General features: G+C 27.7%; 1 protein-coding gene across 1 annotated transcript in view; it reads right to left on the reverse strand.

The window, feature by feature from the left end:
• The window catches only part of LOC126838302 (uncharacterized), a 57670-nt gene that overhangs the window by 5135 nt on the left and 31366 nt on the right, over positions 1-21169 (reverse strand). The window contains exons 3-5 of the mRNA XM_050572626.1: positions 10401-10529; positions 4646-4764; positions 2269-2463 (exon numbers count right to left, since the gene is read on the reverse strand). Of these exons, the coding sequence (XP_050428583.1) occupies positions 2269-2463; positions 4646-4764; positions 10401-10433 (347 nt within the window). The 5' untranslated portion in view covers positions 10434-10529. The remainder of the gene's footprint in view (positions 1-2268; positions 2464-4645; positions 4765-10400; positions 10530-21169) is intronic.

Here is a 21169-nt window from a genome sequence, read left to right on the forward strand (position 1 = left end):
TGTAAATAGCAAAGCTCAAAAACGTTTTTTTTTTGTGAAAGTCTTTTAAATCTATCAACATATTTAATATTAAAAACAAAAATAAATGAAATAAATGACAGTGTAAAATAAATATGTTTGTTTACATATCGTTAAAGGGTTATTTATGCAACGTTCAAAAGGAGATCAAGGTTTCTTGCATACTATTATTATTTATTATAATAGTCACATTTCAGAAATTAAAATATTGGATTATTAGGTATGATACCTACCTAGCTTACAATATGTATAACATATAATACATTACTTAAATTGCTTAAAAATTAATTTAAATATTTATGTAATTTTTTTTTCTTTTAATATCTTGAAATATCAACCGCTAGGGAACTCTTTGGAGTAACGTCGTGTGTAACAACACAACGGACCCTAACTGAAAGGAGACAGTACAAAAACATGACAGCTTTATGTTTTGAAAATGTTTTATCCTATTTACTACAGTTGCGGTGGGAAAAAATTCTACATTTTTAAGTAATGGTTAAGTACTCTTTTAACATGGATATGTTATTGGACTGGAAACAAGGAATTTCATGTCGCCATTTTCACGTTACGCTAATAGATACGTGATAAGAGATGAGATATCAGAGTTAAGAGACACAAGATAAGTGATAAGTTATATGTATTACAATACACCGCAAAAACATATCTAACTTCAATGTTTTTCCGTGGTGCGAAAAAAATAACTAGTTTATTTTGCATTAAAATGTGGATAACTTTTCTATAAAAAACAATATCGACATCTGATTTTTGCACAGACCCTTTCAATTAAGTTTAGCATTAATTAACGGAGGTTGTCGTACGACCCGACGCATGAATAAAATCGGTTAGGAATTAACCTAATATGCCTCGGATGTACATGTACGACTAGAACTTAGATGTGCGATTGTCATAAAGATATCTAGTACGCACAGAAGTGAAAATAATAAAATAGATTTGATAATTAAGCAAAGAGATACGAAACATTAAGTTCTGATAATACATTTCATTGAAAAAGCTAATGAAATTAAGATCGGGCTCAAAACCGGAACAACAATCATGAAGGCGAAGACGGTGGTTCACTGATTAGAGTAAGGCCAATATGACAAGGGAGTTCAAAAACCTCTTTTAAAAAAACTGCTCAACCAACTAATACAAAGTGAGTCAAGAGAAAAAAGTGTTACAGTTAAGAAGCCTACATTGTTAAAAATTTTAAAAGAAATAAATATGTTAAAGAATGAAAAAGTGCATGCCATCATACTATTAGTTGTAGCAGATAGTTGAAAAAAGATAGAAAGGTCTAATACTTAAACTGAAGCAATTGGTTCAATTGGAAAATATGTAAAAAAAAAAAAAACAATTAAATTATTTAAAGACGTGATAATACCATCAGCGTGGAACATGTCAATGTTGTCTTATATATAAGAACGGTGACGCTATCGTTTGTCTGAACTATAGAAGACATTTACTTCTTAGTATGCATGTAAAGTGCCAATTGCCATATAATGTTATTAAACAAGATAAACCATAAAATAAGCATAATATCTTCATCAAATTTAGACATGATGATTGTTATTATGGTTGGTCATAGTTCCTTTGATTTTTTAATTATCTATATAATGGTTGTTTAGTGCTCTCTACTGCTACCTGATCTTATAATAAACTTCACACATGAAAATACATGGAATTTAATAATACATTTTTAAGCAAACTTTAAAACATGTTACAAAATAAACCTATGCAAAACTACTTAATTTAAATATTAATATTTGTATTTGAATATTAATATTTGTATTTAAATATTAATATTTGTATTTAAATATTAATATTTGTGTTCAAATATCTAATTAAATATTAATAAGTACGTAAAATGTATTGTTTACTTGTAATTTCGATAATTACTGATCGAATCTAATTTTTGAAAAAGCTTAAGAAAGATGTTCCGAAAATCCTCTGAAAAAAATCAAGAGTATTCCGACTTACAATACACTCATAATATATGCTATAGCCTATAACCGTTGTTGAGATTAGGTTCTATCGCAACATTTACAACGATATGGTGAACTGACCAAACCGTTTGCTGTCAAATGCGGTATTTAAAAAATAATTATCTCAAAATACAGTGGTTATATTTGCAGTGATATATACTTAGTACAATGTTATTCATGTCGTTTGAAAACATCGTCATATAGAATATGAATGATGAACCCATTATAATCGATTTGCAAACAATGTGCATGATCATTTGATATTTACCTGTAAAGCTCAACGTACAACCCTTGGGGGTTACTGCCACCGTTTGGTTCGATCATTTCCACTTGCGAAGGGCAGCAGTCTTCGTGGCCGTGTCTCATTAGCAAGTAGTCTTGACTTCTATGACTGGACAACCACCGGTGATTGGCTACGTCCACTTCTAAAGACGATGACGACGACGTTTCTTCGCCAACTGACCTACAAATTTCGATTTATGTACTTAACAGAACTTAACTTGACTAGTATAGCTCTTCGAATTTAACGAATGATAGGAGGAGGAGTGGCCGAGTGGGTAAGGCGGCAGTGTATTAGCGTTCACTGTCGCCGGTTCAACACTCGGCCACAGGCGCTCCGTTTGCTGGGCGAGCAATCGTCCGATAAAAAGGAACCGCCATCCCTCTCTCCGGTGACGGATTGACGACCCGTCCCGGAAGCGAAATTCGTCAAGAAACCATCTCATGATGGCAGCGTTGGGCCTTAAAGGCCTGTTAAGCTTGATGATGATGTATATTAAACACAATTTGTATTTGTATTATCTCTCTTGTAAATATAAAGTCAATAATGTTAATTATTGACCCTTGGGTGCACGACATATTTGAGCTTCACAAACGCATTCGTTTACTAAGAGCACTTTTTTTTTATAGGGATTTTAAGTATCAAAAACAATTCTGTGATTGTTATAAAATTACTTTTGCTACTACATAGTAAAGCGATCACTTATGAGAAACTTTGAAAGTATGTTTTAAATACGTACCAAAACACTTCATTTAAATGTGATTCAAAATATTTGAGTTAAAAATAAATAATAAATTCAAATTAATAGAATGAAAATTTGTCTTCTACACAGGGGCCAATATTTCTCTTTTCGGAGACAAGAACGGAGGTTATACAACACAACATTTTTTGTTAACATATTTTCGAGGTAAGTATTTTTATCGTTGATCAGTGATTTTCAATTATTACAAGATAAATTATGGATATTATCCACAAAGCGAATGTTTTTAAAGTTTTAATACATCATGCACTTGAGGTTGACATTATTGACTTTAATTTATAATACAAATCATGTATCAAATTAGATAATACAAATCGTGTTTAATGTACGCAAGTTACATCCCACAGGATTATGAATTCTTAGATTTATTTTGTGATAAAAAAACACTAAAAAACCTAATGTTTCTTATTTTAATGTGCTATACTATATTACTGGATCACGTAAATATTGAACTACAGCAGAAAACCAAAGGGTCTATTTTTGATCATTAAAAAAGAAACAGCAAACCTTATGAAAATAATGGACATACTAATGTATATCATAAATAAACAAATTAATGTAAGTTAATAGTTATTTCGTTTTATTAAATGTGTAACAATGAAGTTACATAATATTTATGTCTACTACCATTGATTATAAATAATATAGATAGCCCACTAGCATGTATTTTTTGCTGCGTGTAAATTGTTGCCGTTGTAGAGCGCTTTATACTGTTTTTAGTTATGGCGGTTAGTACCGTGTGCGCTGACGATCGATGCGCAAGCGCACTAGGTGGTTCCTGGCAGTATTGCGCGTGCGCGTCGATCGTCAGCGCTCACGGTACTAACCGCCATAACTAAAAACAGTATAAAGCGCTCTACAACGGCAACAATTTACGCGCAGCAAAAAATACATGCTAGTGGGCTATCTATATTATTTATAATCAATTCTACTACTTAAAATCAACCCAACAAATTTTAATGTATTATTACATAGATAGTTGAATTAAATAAAATAATCATCATTTATACTTGTAAATATCTTCCAGTTTGTACACATTAATTTTTAGCTTATAATTGTAGAAATAAATAGTTTGTGCTTAAATTTAAAAAAAAAAAAAAAATCATTTATAATTAGATTTATGTTTGGGACCAAAGAAAGAGAAAATAATTAACTAATTAAAAATACATTAAAAGACGCTATTAAAGAAATAAAAGAGAAAATGAAATGCATTATTCTTTAATAATGCATTAAACATTGTACTATTTGCTAGTGAAATTAATAATTTTGAATGTCGCGGGGTTTTTAGGATATTTTACATGATGATATATTAAACGTAAAACACAATTTTTTATTTCATAACTACATTATTTAGTTTTCTTATTGGACAATTTTTATTTCCGTAATTGTACAATATTATAAAATTATAAAATATTTAACATTTAGATTTCTAGATTGCTATTAATTATTGAAATTTAAACTCTAGCGTCAATGTTTAATTAGTTTATCCTAAAATTGCTAATATATTATTTATTAAAATTCAAAGCATATTTATAAATCTATAGCATATGTATAAAACAAATACGAGAGGATAAAAAAGCTCAAAATTAATTAAGAAAGTCTCACCAGTCTTGATTTAGACTTTTGTTATTGCTTTGACGATGCGAATCGTTTGCCCAATCCGAAGGAAGATAAGTTTCAGTAGCTGAATTCGCTAGCAATACGCCAAAAACTGTGATAAGCACCTGAAACAAATATCAAAACAAAAACATATTCCATTAATTAACAACTATAATATTCTTAGTTCTTACTTATATTGTACAAATTACATACTAAAAAAAAAAAAATACTTCAAAACCCGCCTACTCGTTAGGCTCAATGTGGATTGCTTTAATTCACAAAATCTATTCATATAAAAATATGTAAAATGGAATATTAAACATTCAAATTTCTATCTATTGATTTTATTAATAAAGTTATAATAGATTAAAAATATAAGTATTTTCTCCAATTGAAAAATTGGCTGGCGAATAAGATAGTGTCTGTATTACAAGTATACTTGCTAGAGTAAGTTAGATTCACTTAAAACAATATATAGAATAAATTACTAAATGCATTGCGATTTACAAGATATTTAAAATATTTTATAATTAATTATAAAAATCAATTTTTATTGAATATAAATTTTGTATAAAAAACTTAATAAAAAATAGTACTATGAAATGTGACTTCATCAAGACTGGATCTAGAATCCCTTCTCGCACGATCTATGAACTCAAGACTATTATTCAAACACAAAAAAACTTTCGTAATCTAAAATTCGAATTTGTAAAACATTGAAATCTATCATGAAGTTTAAATACACGTTCCTCACTTATTATACAAAGAAAAGTTTGCAACTGTTTCTCACAAACTCCACTGTTCTATAATAAATATTAAACCCACCACTAAACTATTATACTTAATATACAATAAAAGTAGTATCAATACATCAATACACAACTCATAACTCCAATAAATAATAATATAATATTGGAGGTTGTTTATACGTTGATATTTTCATTTCATTAATCAGTAATGTACACTTGTTTTTTACAGCTCAGTGTCCGAAAATTAACTTAAAACCCGAGTAAATATTTGTCATCATATTTGGGGTAAATAATTTACTTTATAGCATTGACCAATAACGCATATCGATAAATACGCTTATACCGAAGGTTATAACCGTACAACTTGCATACAGCAATGCAGTTTAAACTGTACTATTACAACCTTCATTTTACCACATTTTTTTTTGTAACGCGTAACAAACATGGGTGTGCACGAATATATATTAAATTTTGTTTATATGTCATTGCTGAATAGAACATATTATTATAATAAAAATAATAAAAGAGAAATTATTATTTTTGAATCATCCGATTAAATATCTTAAAATCTAACCATGGAAAAACGAATATACATTGTACAAAATTAGGCTTAAAAATCGTTTTCAAATATTCGTTTTTATTCCGATTTATGAGCGGATTATAACAAATTACGTGTATACCACACGTGTATCACATGTAATTTCTAGTAGACTTGGTTTATTTTATTCCGGATGCAGTTTAATTGCCGCCATTTATAGATTACAAAATATCAAATCACTGAATAGAATGGATTTAATCTATTCAGTGATCTATCGTTCGTGTTTAAAAATAGTACTACGTTCTTAAAACCTGATTATTATTGTTGCTCATGATAAGTATTTTACCGGAAAATATACTTGAAAAATAATTCATGGTAATAGGATTAAACACCGGGTAAAACCATGTTTGTAATTTACCTAAACATTGTCAATGTATTATTTTCTTCTTACCATTTTTCAAAAGATAGTTATCATTTATCACTGTACAACCTAACCGATGGGGTAAGATTTCGATGAGGATCTGATTTTAGAATATAAATTGGTTTTACATTCATGTGTTTTTACTTTTTGTGTATCTATAGATGCACCATAACGAATTTACATCTACAATCGGAAATCGTTCTTTTAAAAGTACTTTCTGTGAAAAAAAGTTTAATAAGTTTTGGTCATTGAGTTTCTGTTTCTCATGTAAAAAATAAACATACTTCATTATATTTTGTTATTTAAAATTTATAACTAGGTACAATTATTCTCAACGGTTAAAACGCACATATTTTATTAATTTTAAAATAGTTCATTTATATAAGGATATCACTTTCCAAAAAATAGTTAAAATGGGTCAATATATATATTTATATTTTTGTTAAGGTACTTTGTGTCAATAGCTTGATATTAGCTAATCAAAATCCTTAACACTTGCCCCAAGGGGGGGGGGATGGAAAATATTAGCAATTTATTTTAAAAAGTGAAAATTAGACTTCATTTTGTATCCTTGCTCGTATAAATAAAATAACATAAAAGTCTCTTTTAAAATCTTTGATTTTGTTAAAATTATTTCTCGCGAGTTCAAGTTTCCATTTTCTTCTTCACAAAGCCCCATTGTGTCGTAAAGCATTTTTTTTTATTAAGGTTTTTGGGACTAAAGGTGCCGTAGCTGATAACTTTCAGATAAAACTTGTTCAACGCAAATTCTAAAGCTATTCGACTAGTATCATATGTTAAAAATGCCTTGTCTGTTGCATGACTAATACGATTCCCCTAACGTCAGCATTATTCCTTATTTCTTTTGTTATTTCATTTTTGGCTCCATTAATGTTCCCTAAACTTTTTTCTCTTAAACTTTTTTAAGTTCCGTCTAGCTTTGGCTGTACTCGTTTTAAAATATGATTCTATATCCCTTATTTCTCCACTAACACCTTAAAAATAAGCCTATTAACTATTATATGATGAATCCAATTAATGTTGACCTTCAGTCTTCTGTTTGTTATTTACTTAGTAATTTAGAAATGTACTTGTGCATTGAATTTTACAATTTTGACGCAAGCTTGCCTATTTTTTTATTTATTTATTTAAAAAAAAAGAATAATAACACGATTATTTAAGATTATTGTACACGAATATTGTAAAATAAATTTACTTAATTTACTTAATTTACACATAACTGATAGTATTGAAGCGCAAAATATTTCTATAGATCTGTGTTAGCCTAACTATTGTTTGCTATAAAGTTTATAAAGCATATTATAATTTTATATAAAAGTACCGAAAACGTACACAATACAAGTATAAAAAGATGTAGAAAAAAAGATATGTTATTGTACAGAGTACATTAAATTATCAAAGACAGTATACAATAATACATATAATATAGTATTGTGAAATAGAGAGTATGTGGTATGCCAACTGTTTAATCAATGCAAGTCATCTTAAAAACAATAAATATACAATAGAATATCTATACACAATGCATGTTAAAAGGCGATGTTATAATCAATTTTTGTGTTCACAAAAATTATGTTGTGCAGATTCATAAAATGTCTAGACAGTGAAATTATAAAGAAAGCAATGAAGTTTTGCCAATATTTCCTTATGATTTAAAATAGCTAAGTTGAAGACTGAATAGATAATATTTTGTAATTTGATTTTATACAAATCGTTTGTTTTTCTCTGCGGTTAAATTGTTACAGTCGTGGTACATTGTTCGGGTTTCAGTTAAAAGTTATATTCATCATACATTCGAAGCATAGCATTAACGTCCTTATATGAGAAATGAAAAAAAAAGCTTTTTATAAACCTATATAGTTAAAAATACAATTCAAAAAACTACATAAATACTTCAACATATTATCATGACGACAAAACTTAAGGTACATTTATTTCCAGTGCTTTGTCCTTTACACGTACTCAGTGAAGCGAAAATAATCATTCAGTCATTTGAAAACATTGCAGTAGAAATTGATAGTATGTAACGCAATAATATGATAATTATTGCGGGTACATCAAAACAAATTAACTTCACAACAATTTTTAAGAAACTATTGATTTAGAAACTCAAGATCTATGTATACTATACATTACTGGTGGACAAGGTTAATAGTATTTCATGACTGATATAAATATATATGCATACATACTTGTATATAATTTCTTATTCTTCAAAATCATAAGAATGTAGGTAAAAATAAAAATGTCATACTGATTTGTATTTCAAAAAACGTTTGTAACGGCTTTAAACTTAACCTCATGTATATGATCGATCTTAATCAATAAGGGTCATGTACTCACATAATAATAAGTGTACAGCACGAGTCTAATAGTACGCAAAATATGATAGTACAGAATAGGCAAGAAAATATCTACTTTCCAGGACAAATAAACGGACGACCAGTACAGTTAAAAATACCAAAGATGTGAATTCCAGTGGTCATGTGTTTTTTTACGTCGACCTTGAGGGTGCTACTTTATAGGTTACTACGGGTGCTACCTGTCAATTGTACTAGTGTACTAAGAACATTTCATCATAACCCTATGTGAGCGGATAAACATTATTGGCGGTCTAAACAACATCAAATACGTCATAATGATCATTTTTTCCGGTCGACCAATAAATCTGAAACGTGTTCTAATCCGTGTAAAAAATCTCTCGGGTGTATAGTGTATTGGTCAATGATGTTCTGATAAAACGCAGTGACCAAGAAAATAATAAATACTATTTGGTTTTAAGCCACCACCATTGGGTTTTAGTTCACAGATATGGAGCCAGGCCAAAACAAAAACCCGAACATTACACGCGTTCATATCTCTCATTCTCACCCTCTATACCTTTCCTTTATTTTCGCTTATACATGTTATTTATTTTACATAGTACAACATCAGACGTGCAAGGTGTTAAGCCATGCTATCCTCAATATATATACATATACAATGTAGGACTAAAATGGCTGGACAATCTGTATGGCGGAAAAATGTAAATTTTATAATAAATATATTTGAATGTAAATACCAGTTCGTAGATGGTTATCATACATTCACCTTAAATTAACGATTCATTAATGCCCGGGATCTGTTATAGTAATCGTGTTAATGAATGTTTCATTGCATTGAAAATCGAAACTACCTACTAATATGTATGTAGGGTTTGGCAATATTCCAAATAAAGCAAATTATTTCATTAAAAATAATAATAATAAAACGGATGATATGACATTAACTCAAGTGAATATAGGGTATTAATGATAAGAACAATATGTGTTTTAGTTCAGCCAAGTAGACATCTATCATTAAGAAATTGGAAGATTTGAGGTACCAAAGATAGGCCAACTATCTGTAACAATAATAAAGTACATCTTAACAGAAAAACACATTCTTGTGATGAGGTGAAAGAAAATGTAAAATAAATTGAAACTATAAGGAAGCAAAATGGAAGAAACTGAAATGAACAACATAATATTTCCTTACAACAAAAAATTATTTTTGGAAATATAATGCAATTATATAAACTATAATTAAAATGCTACAAAAATCTGTATCAAAAACAGAATCAAATTACTATAAAAGAAAACTAAAATTATTTATCGCGAGTTAAATCTCAAAGACATTAAAACTAAGATCACGTTGTCATTAAACTTTTAACATTATTAGAATAAATTGTACATTTCAAGTTTCTGTTAAGGTATAATAAAAAAACACTTCCTTTGTTTTTAACTATTATAATATGACGAAAAAAATTCATATAATTATTTAACCAAGCTGTATAATATAACCAAATTATTGCATGTGGATAAACAATTATTAAAAAACATAATGATAGGTTGTACTACATAATAGCCGTAAACATTTCACACATATAATTAAAAATATGTAAACATCTAAATTAGTTAAATCAATTGTTTCGATCGACAGGCATAAGACACCATATAACTGTATAAAATGAAAATACATATTATAATAGTATTCGGAAACATACGCACTTACCGCAATCAAGCTTTGTAACCGGTCAATTACCATAGTCTTTGCGATGCCTTTGGCTAAATCGACGGTGTCCTTCGCAGCGTCAAATCTACGAAGGCCCGTCTCCCGCCACTGACAATCCCATGGCGGCACCTAAAAAACAAAAATAATATTTTATATAACAATAATAAAAATAATTTTTTTTTATTTATGAAATCATGCAAACTTAGCATCACTCATATATGAAGGGCACAGGGGAAAAACGGTAGTAGTCACATTATAATAAAAACAATTTTTTTCAATTTATGCCATTCATTTTTTTTATTTATGTCAATAGATTATTTAAATAAATACATTTTTTATTAGAATAGCATTTAATGTGATTTTTTTTGTTCTTATGTAAGAGGGAGAGGAATTCACGAACTTTGTTTTTGCTATACTCTAAAATTTTCATAATGTGACAACTACCGTTTTTCCCCTGTGCCTTTCATATGCTTACAAGACGCTATAGCACAATGAGTTATATAATATCTGTTACCTTATGTATTTAAAAGGGCCATTGTCACTTTTTGGAAAAAATGAGTTGGGTCAATAAATATATAAATTACAACAAATTACCAAAAGGGATACTAGCCTTTTTAGACATAACTATACTACTTATAAAAGCTTACTAGTATGTAAACCTATCAACTAAGAAGACAGTGTAAGCGGCTAAAAAATTAAATAGGTACATAAATAAATCGGCGATGGATGAACAATTATTGAGAGTATACGATTCAGTGCCTCTTAAACATAAGCTGATACGAAACTATACCAACTATATAAGAACACCGTATTGTGATCAAAACATTTTACTAAAAATAATAAACAACGCTGCGATGAGTGTAATATTTCTATATTAGCAATATTACAGGAATTCCGCATAATAATGAAAACGAGTTTTTACAGCGTGGCTCTATATTTAAAATAATTTACACGATGACCGATAAATTTAAATAATCTAATACGCCATACGGTCTGCTGCCCACGTAATTTGATTTCACGTGTAATTTATCATTAACCTGGTAGTCTATATTATTAGAATGTTTTAGCGCGTGGATATATCACCATTGTATTTTTTCATGTCTTACCAATTCAAAACTGTTGAAATAGCTATTATAACACATTTTAGATGTCAGCGTACTAATATACAAAACTAATACGCTACAGCCTACAGGCTGTAGTATCTTATTTCATAATTGTTAATTTCAATCTATTCTCGCTGTCGTGACTTTGTATAAAGATTTCACTGACCTGTCTTCTGATCTTTGATCAACCACGCCCAAAATATGACATAGGGAGAAAAATGACCACCAAAAGTATTTTTTTTATTCGAAATAGGCTTTGTAAACAACAATCCACGCTAGCTGCCGCTCAAAATTATTAAAATATTTGTCCAAAAACGATATGCGTATAATACATTATAATAATTGTGGACTAGTGATTAATGATCATCGTTGTTTATTTTGCTTGATTTATACTTATTTGGTTTGTTTAAAATATAAAAAGTATGAGCAGAATCATTTTTTTTATCTTGATGTAAGAAGCTTAAAAAAATCTGAAATTTAAATTTTAAACAAATGTCAGTTATAAATATAATTTATTATGGTCAGGTGGCACTGCTGAAAGCCTTCCTATTCTTACATTATTGTCACTGTATCTTTGTCATCAGACTTGCTGGTTATACATATTTTGTATAGATTGTAAGTAAAGGAAATCTTTTAATAAAAAATATATATATAATTAAAATAACCTATTGAAATTATTATTAAAAAATATTTGTTCCTGACAACAAAGAAAAGATGTGTACTCCACGTCAAAAATGATAGTAGAAATGACAATTCACAATTGTATAAAATTAATTGTCAAATTAATGATATATACTTTGATGTGTGAAATATACATGTAACGTACGAAAAACAGTAATGGTAGGTAATTCAATTATATTATGCTATCAAATTCGTTATTAATTTATATTACACCAGTATCATCTGCCAACAAATGTTATTAAGCTTAATATTGCTTGTATGCATATATGTATATTTTATTTAGAATGTCGGATTTAACAATTATTCTATATTACTCCCATACCATTTTTGGAAATTACAATTTGTCATGGGTATATTTGTATAACACACTTATTTGCATATTCTCCTACTTACTGCTAAAAACTATCTCATTGATTTTTAAAACTTCATACTATATCAGGATATTGTCAATAAAAAATCTAGGAAAGAATCACAGTTTGTTTTGCAAAGCTGACACAATCTGTAAAGTAGTACATTAGACATATTTGTATAATACTAGAAAAACTGTAAGTAATATTTTTGAAACATTTAAAGTCTAAACATGATTAAAGAATATTATTAAACTGTTTGATAACATTTTGTAAGCATTAATATTTTCTTCTGTCTGGGTTTTGTCACGCCGTTCTTAATATTAAATAAAAAACATAATCCTTTCGATATTATAATAGTAAGTGCTTTTCAGTGAAAACAATAAGCCTACAACTATAATTATACACTTTAATCGTTATTGATTGGGGCATATAAAATATCGTATGACAACTGAATGTCATAAGTATATCTTTCAAAAATTATGTTTTTATCTAGTAATTTTTTATAAATCTTATAAGTGGCGTCACAATATTAATAATCTTATTTTTTACCACCAAAATAAACGTAACACACCACTGCACTGGTTCAAATTGAGACTTGTCACTTGAACCCGGGTGCCCTCATCATTTTACGGTCAGAAAATGTCCGATCGAATTTAGATTTTAGTTGAAAGGATACAAGACCATAGGACGGCAGCCAGGCTCCCGGATATTGTATCATATGATCCGTATAAACTGAACAGACATAAGACATGCCACACACGTCGTCATTAATGTATATAAATAGATAAATATTATCATACCTGCATTTCCACGCACAACATTGCTAGGTTTTGTATTTTACACAAACTGCTATAAGTTAAAAAATGAATATGTCAATTAATTTACGATTTATTCCATAGCCATAACTATATTTACATATATAATTATATTTTCTAGTATATAGGTATTAACATCTATTAAAAAGAAGTTTACATTACAATAAGCGTGTTCTACGAGAAATTTACTATGCTACCATTACACATTTCAAGAAATAATATAATATAAAATATTTAATTATTTGTTTATTGTTATGACTTACGAGTATGATATAAAATTGCTAAATCTATCTTGTGGTTTTTAGCCAACGTCATATACGTTCCTAATTAAAATTAAAAATGTACTACACCATCGAAGTCAGATTTTAAACATTTTTGGATCAGTATTAAGTTTAAAAAAAAACAATTCACAACCCCGTCTGGTAGAGAAATTGCATGGTTCATTATTAATTAAAATAAAATACTTAATATTCCTAAAATTATCATTAAATTGATTATTTGTAAAAGATTTAAATAGTTACAAACAATAAAATTTAATTAGCAAATTGTTTTGATAGATACCTACTGCTTGTCTAGAATAGATATTATTAATAATCAAAAGAATATATTAAATATATATACGTAAAAAAATATTAATTTAGAATATTTAACAGTCATTGTCCATTGATCATATAACAAAATAATTATCAAAACTGCATATGTGAATATATAAAGGTATCAAATTATCGATAAAAACAAGTAACAATAAGATCCATTTAATAATTATACATCGTTTGTAGCTACCAGTTTTTTTTGTTATTATGTTGCCAAATCATCACATAAGTTACTCATTATTGAACATTAAGCTGTTCTGTAAACTACTGCAATGTACAACAATCAGTTTAAATGTTTTTCACCCATAACTCATTAGCAGCAGCCGAGTAGAAGTTTATTGAACAGTTCTAAAACTGACACTCTTGTTGACAACAATATTTATATGGATATTAATCAAACCATAGTCCCTTACATGTTTAAATACCGTTGTGTAACTTGTCATTTGCACTGCTGTTGAGTGCTTAGTAGTTAATGTCACTTCGTAAGGAGTGTCCTCACTTTACGAATAATAAAGGGAATTTTAACTACCTGCGAATACTTTATTATATAAATTGCGTGGCACTTTGAATACTGAATAACTCAATATTAATCCACATTTTATCAATAATACTATTTAAGGTATTTTCATAGCTACTTAATATAAAATTAAGTCTAGCAAATAGTTATTATTTCATGGCTGTGGGTAAAGAAAGAGCGAAGTGTCTATCATTTTTTCCATATTATTTTTATTAATAATAGAGTCCTTGATTATACGCCATATTTAATCATAAAGACAATACGAAATAACTACACTGAGAAAAATGTATTATAAGTATATAACGATACGTTAGATTTACCATTTTTTTAATTAAAAAACTTTACCATAAGTTTTGTAGTGTAAATAGAACGCGTTGATGATAATCTTCGTAAATTAAGTTCCATAAAATTCAACTAATAACCTCATTTAAAATAGTTACACTATATCTCATTATGCCAATAATTTGATACATTTGGATTTTATAAGCTAGTAATGGTTAAGGGGGAAGTAATTCCTCACAGGGAGCGTCCACCCTCGGTATTTTATGGGTGCATGTGGAAAAAAAAAAAAGCTAGTAATGGTAACACACAAAGTATTTTTAACGGTTGAAAGTAATGAAAAGCATTACTAAAATTATTCTGTTATCTGAATACTTTTGGTGTATAATCGTCCGTCGTTGTATTCAAAACTATTTTCCTAGAGTAAACCCGTAAAACAAGCAATTGGCTTGTGTTAGAACCGTCGAGTATTTTTTTCTTAAAAGTGTTTGATTTTATCGCGTCTAAAGTTTTTTTAGATAGAAATTTATCCGACTTGATTACAAAATCCAGTGGGAGTCATTTACTATTCGTACACATGGTATTTTTAATAATCTTGAAAACCATTATGTTCAACAATATAAAATATGTACAGTATGTATAGTATATACTTTTATAAATTTACATTAAAATTTTAGTTAACAATTAAAATAATACCGAGAGGTTACATCATTATAATATATTTTTTAATTATCGTATACAAATTATCATAATTTACTTGTCTTATATATTTTCGCCTAAAATAAGAATTAGTTATGATAATCAATGTAAAACGCTACCTTAGCGATAGTAAATTGTAAAAGGATCAACACATTTTATGTAAAACACTGTTAGTTACGGAATGAGTTAAATAAAACGTATAATTATAATGTTATGTTAATCCAATTTCTGAAATGTTGACCAATCAAAACCAAAATCATTTAGGCGATTGTAATATTTGAATATGTATATTATATAAGCAGAGTATTAATAAACTCAGGTATGCATATTTACACAATATGAGTAAATAAAAATAACGTAAACCACTATTGTTGACCTGTACTCATGAATATCACACCTATGTTATCATATTTATCATAGGTACTAGGTTACAAGAAATTAACGATATATATTTTATATTAATTGATAATCAAGTAGATCGATTTACTATACAGATCGAATATCTCTACCTATAGCCTATTTTACCATCTGATACGTCAATAGATGATCAGACTATATTCGACATTTGTTAAGGTTAAATTATTCTTTATTATTATTTTATACATATAAAGTATATAAATGAAGAAAAATACACTGTAAGAAAAAAAAAACTAAAAGGCTTAATAATATTAACAAACTCGATTGAAATTCGAATGGGTTTAAAATAAATCAAGTAAATAATTTTATACGCGAGAGTACAATTCATTAAAAAAAACAGTTTAAAGTACAGTTTATATATTTTGCCGTATACTTAAATTTAAATGTTGCTTTAATTTTTTAAAAATACAATTTTAGAATAAATATATTTGAAACAAAAACAACTCGCATATAATAAACCATGTTACCATAATATTAGCAAAGTACGTACACAAATCAAATATGTCATATTTTCTATACACTGTGTTCATATAATTGATGATATAATTTTACGACTTAAATATGGTTATATAACACTATTCTTTTGAAATAAAATTGTTGTATTACCATTAGTCAATTCATATATGTACCACCTAAGAGATGCTCCGTGCCAGATGCAACAATATAACTTTTTATAAAATTAAGTTTTAAACAGAACTAGGATATTTTAATTGGTACTTGATTTGATTTATTTATAGGTATGGTTAAAAATCTTCAGAGTCAGCTGAGTACTATTTTTGATTATTATATAAGTTATAATAATTACGATAAGAGTGTTTTACACCGACAGAAGTATAGAGAGTAATTACTTAAACCTAAAGCGGTTTAAACCATAGCACACATTATATAATATAATTTAATTGATTATTATTTGAGCTTCGATGAGAGCAAGCGTGTTATTTTATATTTGTACTCACATTTACAACATTTTTTAATGGACCAATTTACTCAATCAACTCTATAGATGACAAAACATATCTATTTGGTATTATAACGGAGGAGAGTAGGTAAAAGTTAAAAAGATCCCTCCTCATTACACCAATTAAACAATATTATGGAGTACATTCCTCGATAAGCCAAAAAAATAAATTAATAAAAAAAATTTTTTTTTAAAAACTTGCTTTTCTAAAAAAAAGAGAACTAAGAAGTAAAATGTAATTTCTCTTCAAGAACAATTTACCAATAAATTGTAGCAGTTGGCACATTATATTTAAAATGTTAATTACTTTGAAAACAACCGAAAATTAACTATAATTTTAAATAATGTCAAACATCTTTAATTTTTACTAAAAAGAACTTGGGAAAAGCTTGGGCCCTATCCAACAAAGTCCCTCATAAATCAGGTAATATTTTATATTGTAAGTTTTCTTTAAATTTAAATTTGGTTCAATATTAGTGTGCGACACATACATTTTATAATACTTAACTCAATGAATTTGGACTTTGTTGAAGTGAGTGTCTGGGTTAAATTTCAGCCTTCTACGGTATTAGGAAGTGGGTTAATTTCATTTAAGAAGATTTGAAAAAACATGAAATTTTAGTAAAATGACCCCAACACAAGACCCTGTGTAGGGCGACCTGGTTGTCCGAGTCCCAATATTATTACAGAATATTGTATTGTCATCTAAGATGAGTAAGATGAGTGTCTGTGCCAAGTTTCAGCCCTCTACGACATCAGGAAGTGGGTTAAATTATGTTTGAAAGATTTGAAAAATACCCGTACAAACGTACTTACGTACGTGTTAGCGAGTTAAAGAAAAGCATTTAAAAAAGATGCCAAGTTGGCAATATTTTTACACGTGGTTTATCTGAGTGAATAACCGTCTAGAGAAATAAATAACCTCCCTTCTACTCCATATCCATGGACTCCAAACTTGTTTTTCAACACTCAAGTTTCAACGTTGTGCTGGCATCCAGCTATTAACTCCCGCCAAATCAAACATGCCATTTTAGACCTGTGTAACTGAGAAATACAAAAATAAAATACTTATTTTACAAAAATAAATAATACTATGTTTAACTCACATAATAATTAAACATTTTGTTTTTATGCCATCATAATAAAAAAATAAAATTGCCATTAATTACCTAAGACGTATTCAATATATTATTTTTAAAGAAAATTAAATATTTTTGCGACAAAAATTACAAAACAACAACAAAAACTACACAATAATACGATTTTTGATGACGCGACGCAATGAAATACTCATTCACAGTTTGGTACCTATTCATCCAGACTCAAGCCAAAATAAAAACCATTGCACCAGTCTAGATATAACAATAATAATAACCTTTATATAGTTAAGAATTTTTAATACATTGTAAGTTTCGTACTTTTATTATATTGTATACATATATATTTAAGAGGTAAACTTTTTACATTTCTAATCTATAGACTTCATTAGGCCAAAAATGTAAAAAGCGCACGCTTTCCTCTTTAAAATTTAAGAGAAACACATAAAAAATGTTCATATTTATTAAAATTAAAATTAACGGCTTTATATCATTTTTATCAAAATAGTCAAATTAGTTCCAAATTTGTATGAAATATTTTATAGATTATTTAGGTACTACCAATATGTTGACAAACTAACAAAATATTATAAACCATTTTCCTTAGAAGGTGGAAACTTTTTTTTATTTGTTCTTTTTAAACAAGTTTTATGTCAGTTTTTTTTAAATTATTTTATTTTCTAAAAATAGTTTATTTCAAATATAAACATTTATTACGAATTTAAATAATAATATAATAAACTCACAACATTCCCAATATCTTCATTTAAATTCTGTTTAATTTTTAATGTGCATACTGAAATTTTAAAATAATATTATCTTTATGAAAAAACTTATCATCGCCTTAAAGGATAACGAAGTTTACACAGTCATATAGGAAAATAACTGCAAGTATTGTTTAAACGTGTTTATTTAACACTATTTACTTTAAAACTGATTACTATTATGTCTATTTTAAACGCAGTATAAATGATTATTAGTTAGTTTATAACTGAATGTGAAAATAAACCTTAAACTCGTCCATAAAAATCATTAAAACTTGAGTACACGTAGTCAAATATCTGACTCTTCTAAAACGACAATAATTTTACTTTACAACCAGTCAAAACCGGTACACAGTATTCAATTGTATACGCGTACAATTTAAGAGAACTGATTCATTACAAACGTGTCGAGTTATATTCTGACGGACATCAATCTGGACCCGGATTCATGTAACGGTACGGGGATTTATAATTTAAATAATTATAAATAACATCCACCCAAAAACAAGTTAAATAGTTGATAAACATCATATCGCATGAAAAACGTTCTATCGACTTTTTTTACCAAACCTTATCCTGTTAATTGAGATCTAAACAATTTACATACTCACCAATGTCCTTTACATTAATAATAGTATAATACTTATAATATTGAGGACTCATTAAGATTATAACTGCTGGTAACGCACAATAACTACCAAATAGTATAAAATATAAATTGAATTAATCGATACAGTTAAAATTTAAAATCTATAAGTTATTATTGAGAATAAAGAAAAATATTAAGTTTCATAACGTTGGATCTAATTGAAAAACATTTATAATATTAATTGTATTACATAGAAATGTTATTTGCCCGTGATTTCATAACGTTATGACTTATGATACTCGTGTTAAAATTACAGAGATCTAATGTTCATACCGAAAGCTGTAGTCATTAAGTATGAATGAGAAGTAAATAACCTGTTTGGGTTAGTGCCAAAATATAACCTGAACGCATAAATAATTGTTTGATCAGTATATTTAGTGTATAATATGTTAATAAAATAAATATTAAAATGAAGAGGCGAGTTATTAAGTATTGAAAAAACAGAGAAATATATTATTGTTAGTAACCAGTAATCGCCTAAATGTTCATTAAACATTAAATGAATCAATAATAGATGTTTAGTGGTTCTTTAAAAATAATTTAGTAGGTCGAGATAAATCCAATTAATTCTAATGAACCATTAAATTAATTTTTTTTTTTGTGCAATCCGGTGTTAATGTTGTATGTAGTTAAATACGAAATCATAAATCAACTTATAATTTAAATATTAGAAAATTATAACTCTTATCTTAATACCACCTATAATTTTTTTTTGGTAGTTCTAGTTGAACTTGTTTTTCAATCATATGGGCTATAGAATAAAAACGTTAACTATAAATATCGTACATAGTAAATAGGTAATTCTGTTAGGAAAACTAGAACATGAAACATTTTTTGGGATAATTTAAATATTTTAATTATTACCACCGACCGACATTCAATAACCACTTTGACCCATTGTGTGCTGAAATGCAGACTATTAAAAAATAACGAATTTTCTATTATACGAATAAAGGTGTGATTATTATAATCGTATAAATCATATGGAACACAAAATCACGACAAGGGTCAGTTTATTAGTTAGTTATCATAATCAAGTAAGCTAAATCTAGACCTAACCATATCATCTATACTCTATAGAATACAGCATAAATAATAAATATAGAAGCACATTTATACTACTAAGTATGCGTTTCATTTATTGGTCGCTTACAATTCAACCAGTTTCACCAACCGTATTTAAATCGAAAAAACAAGAAAATACCAATAATTGCTACCCAGTGTAACGTATACTATGCTAGACGCTAGTATTATATATTACTACTTAAAACTATAATATAAATAAAAATACATTATTAACATAACTTACTTTACATAACGATTACAGTATTATTATATTATTATTAAAAATAAATAAAACAAGCAAATTTAGAGTTCAATCGCATGGATAGCAAGTTATCCAATTATAATAGTTTATCTACTTTATAATATAGTATATTTGATTTATGTACTGCCTATAAAACATAAAAACAAATTGTTAACGAAGCGTGCGTGTAGGTTTAATTGATGCTCAAAAAATTTAATCGGTTTATGTATTCATTTGGTGTATAATTAAAATTAATATAGAATATTTAGATCTACTTTACAATCTAAATTAATTTTACGAGTAACAATAAATGAATCCAGTACACATTTACATAACGTTAATTGTAATTCATTTTCATACGCGCAACATTTTTCATAACTGTACTATAATTATAAATCACTTGTGCAATCCAATGGATAAATAAATAATATGGTGATTAAATATATATATTCTGTTTCAATCAAATTATTTATATTTTCTATAATTTCTGCAACCAAACTGTTGGGAAATGGTAATTTGTGTGCTATTAAACCAGATTTAA

Source organism: Adelges cooleyi, unplaced genomic scaffold, assembly GCF_023614345.1.
Source record: "Adelges cooleyi isolate 19-005CV unplaced genomic scaffold, UGA_ACOO_1.1 ACOO_flye_CR_arks_rails_tigmint_CR_PRNA_30, whole genome shotgun sequence".
In the NCBI taxonomy this organism is placed as follows: domain Eukaryota; kingdom Metazoa; phylum Arthropoda; class Insecta; order Hemiptera; family Adelgidae; genus Adelges; species Adelges cooleyi.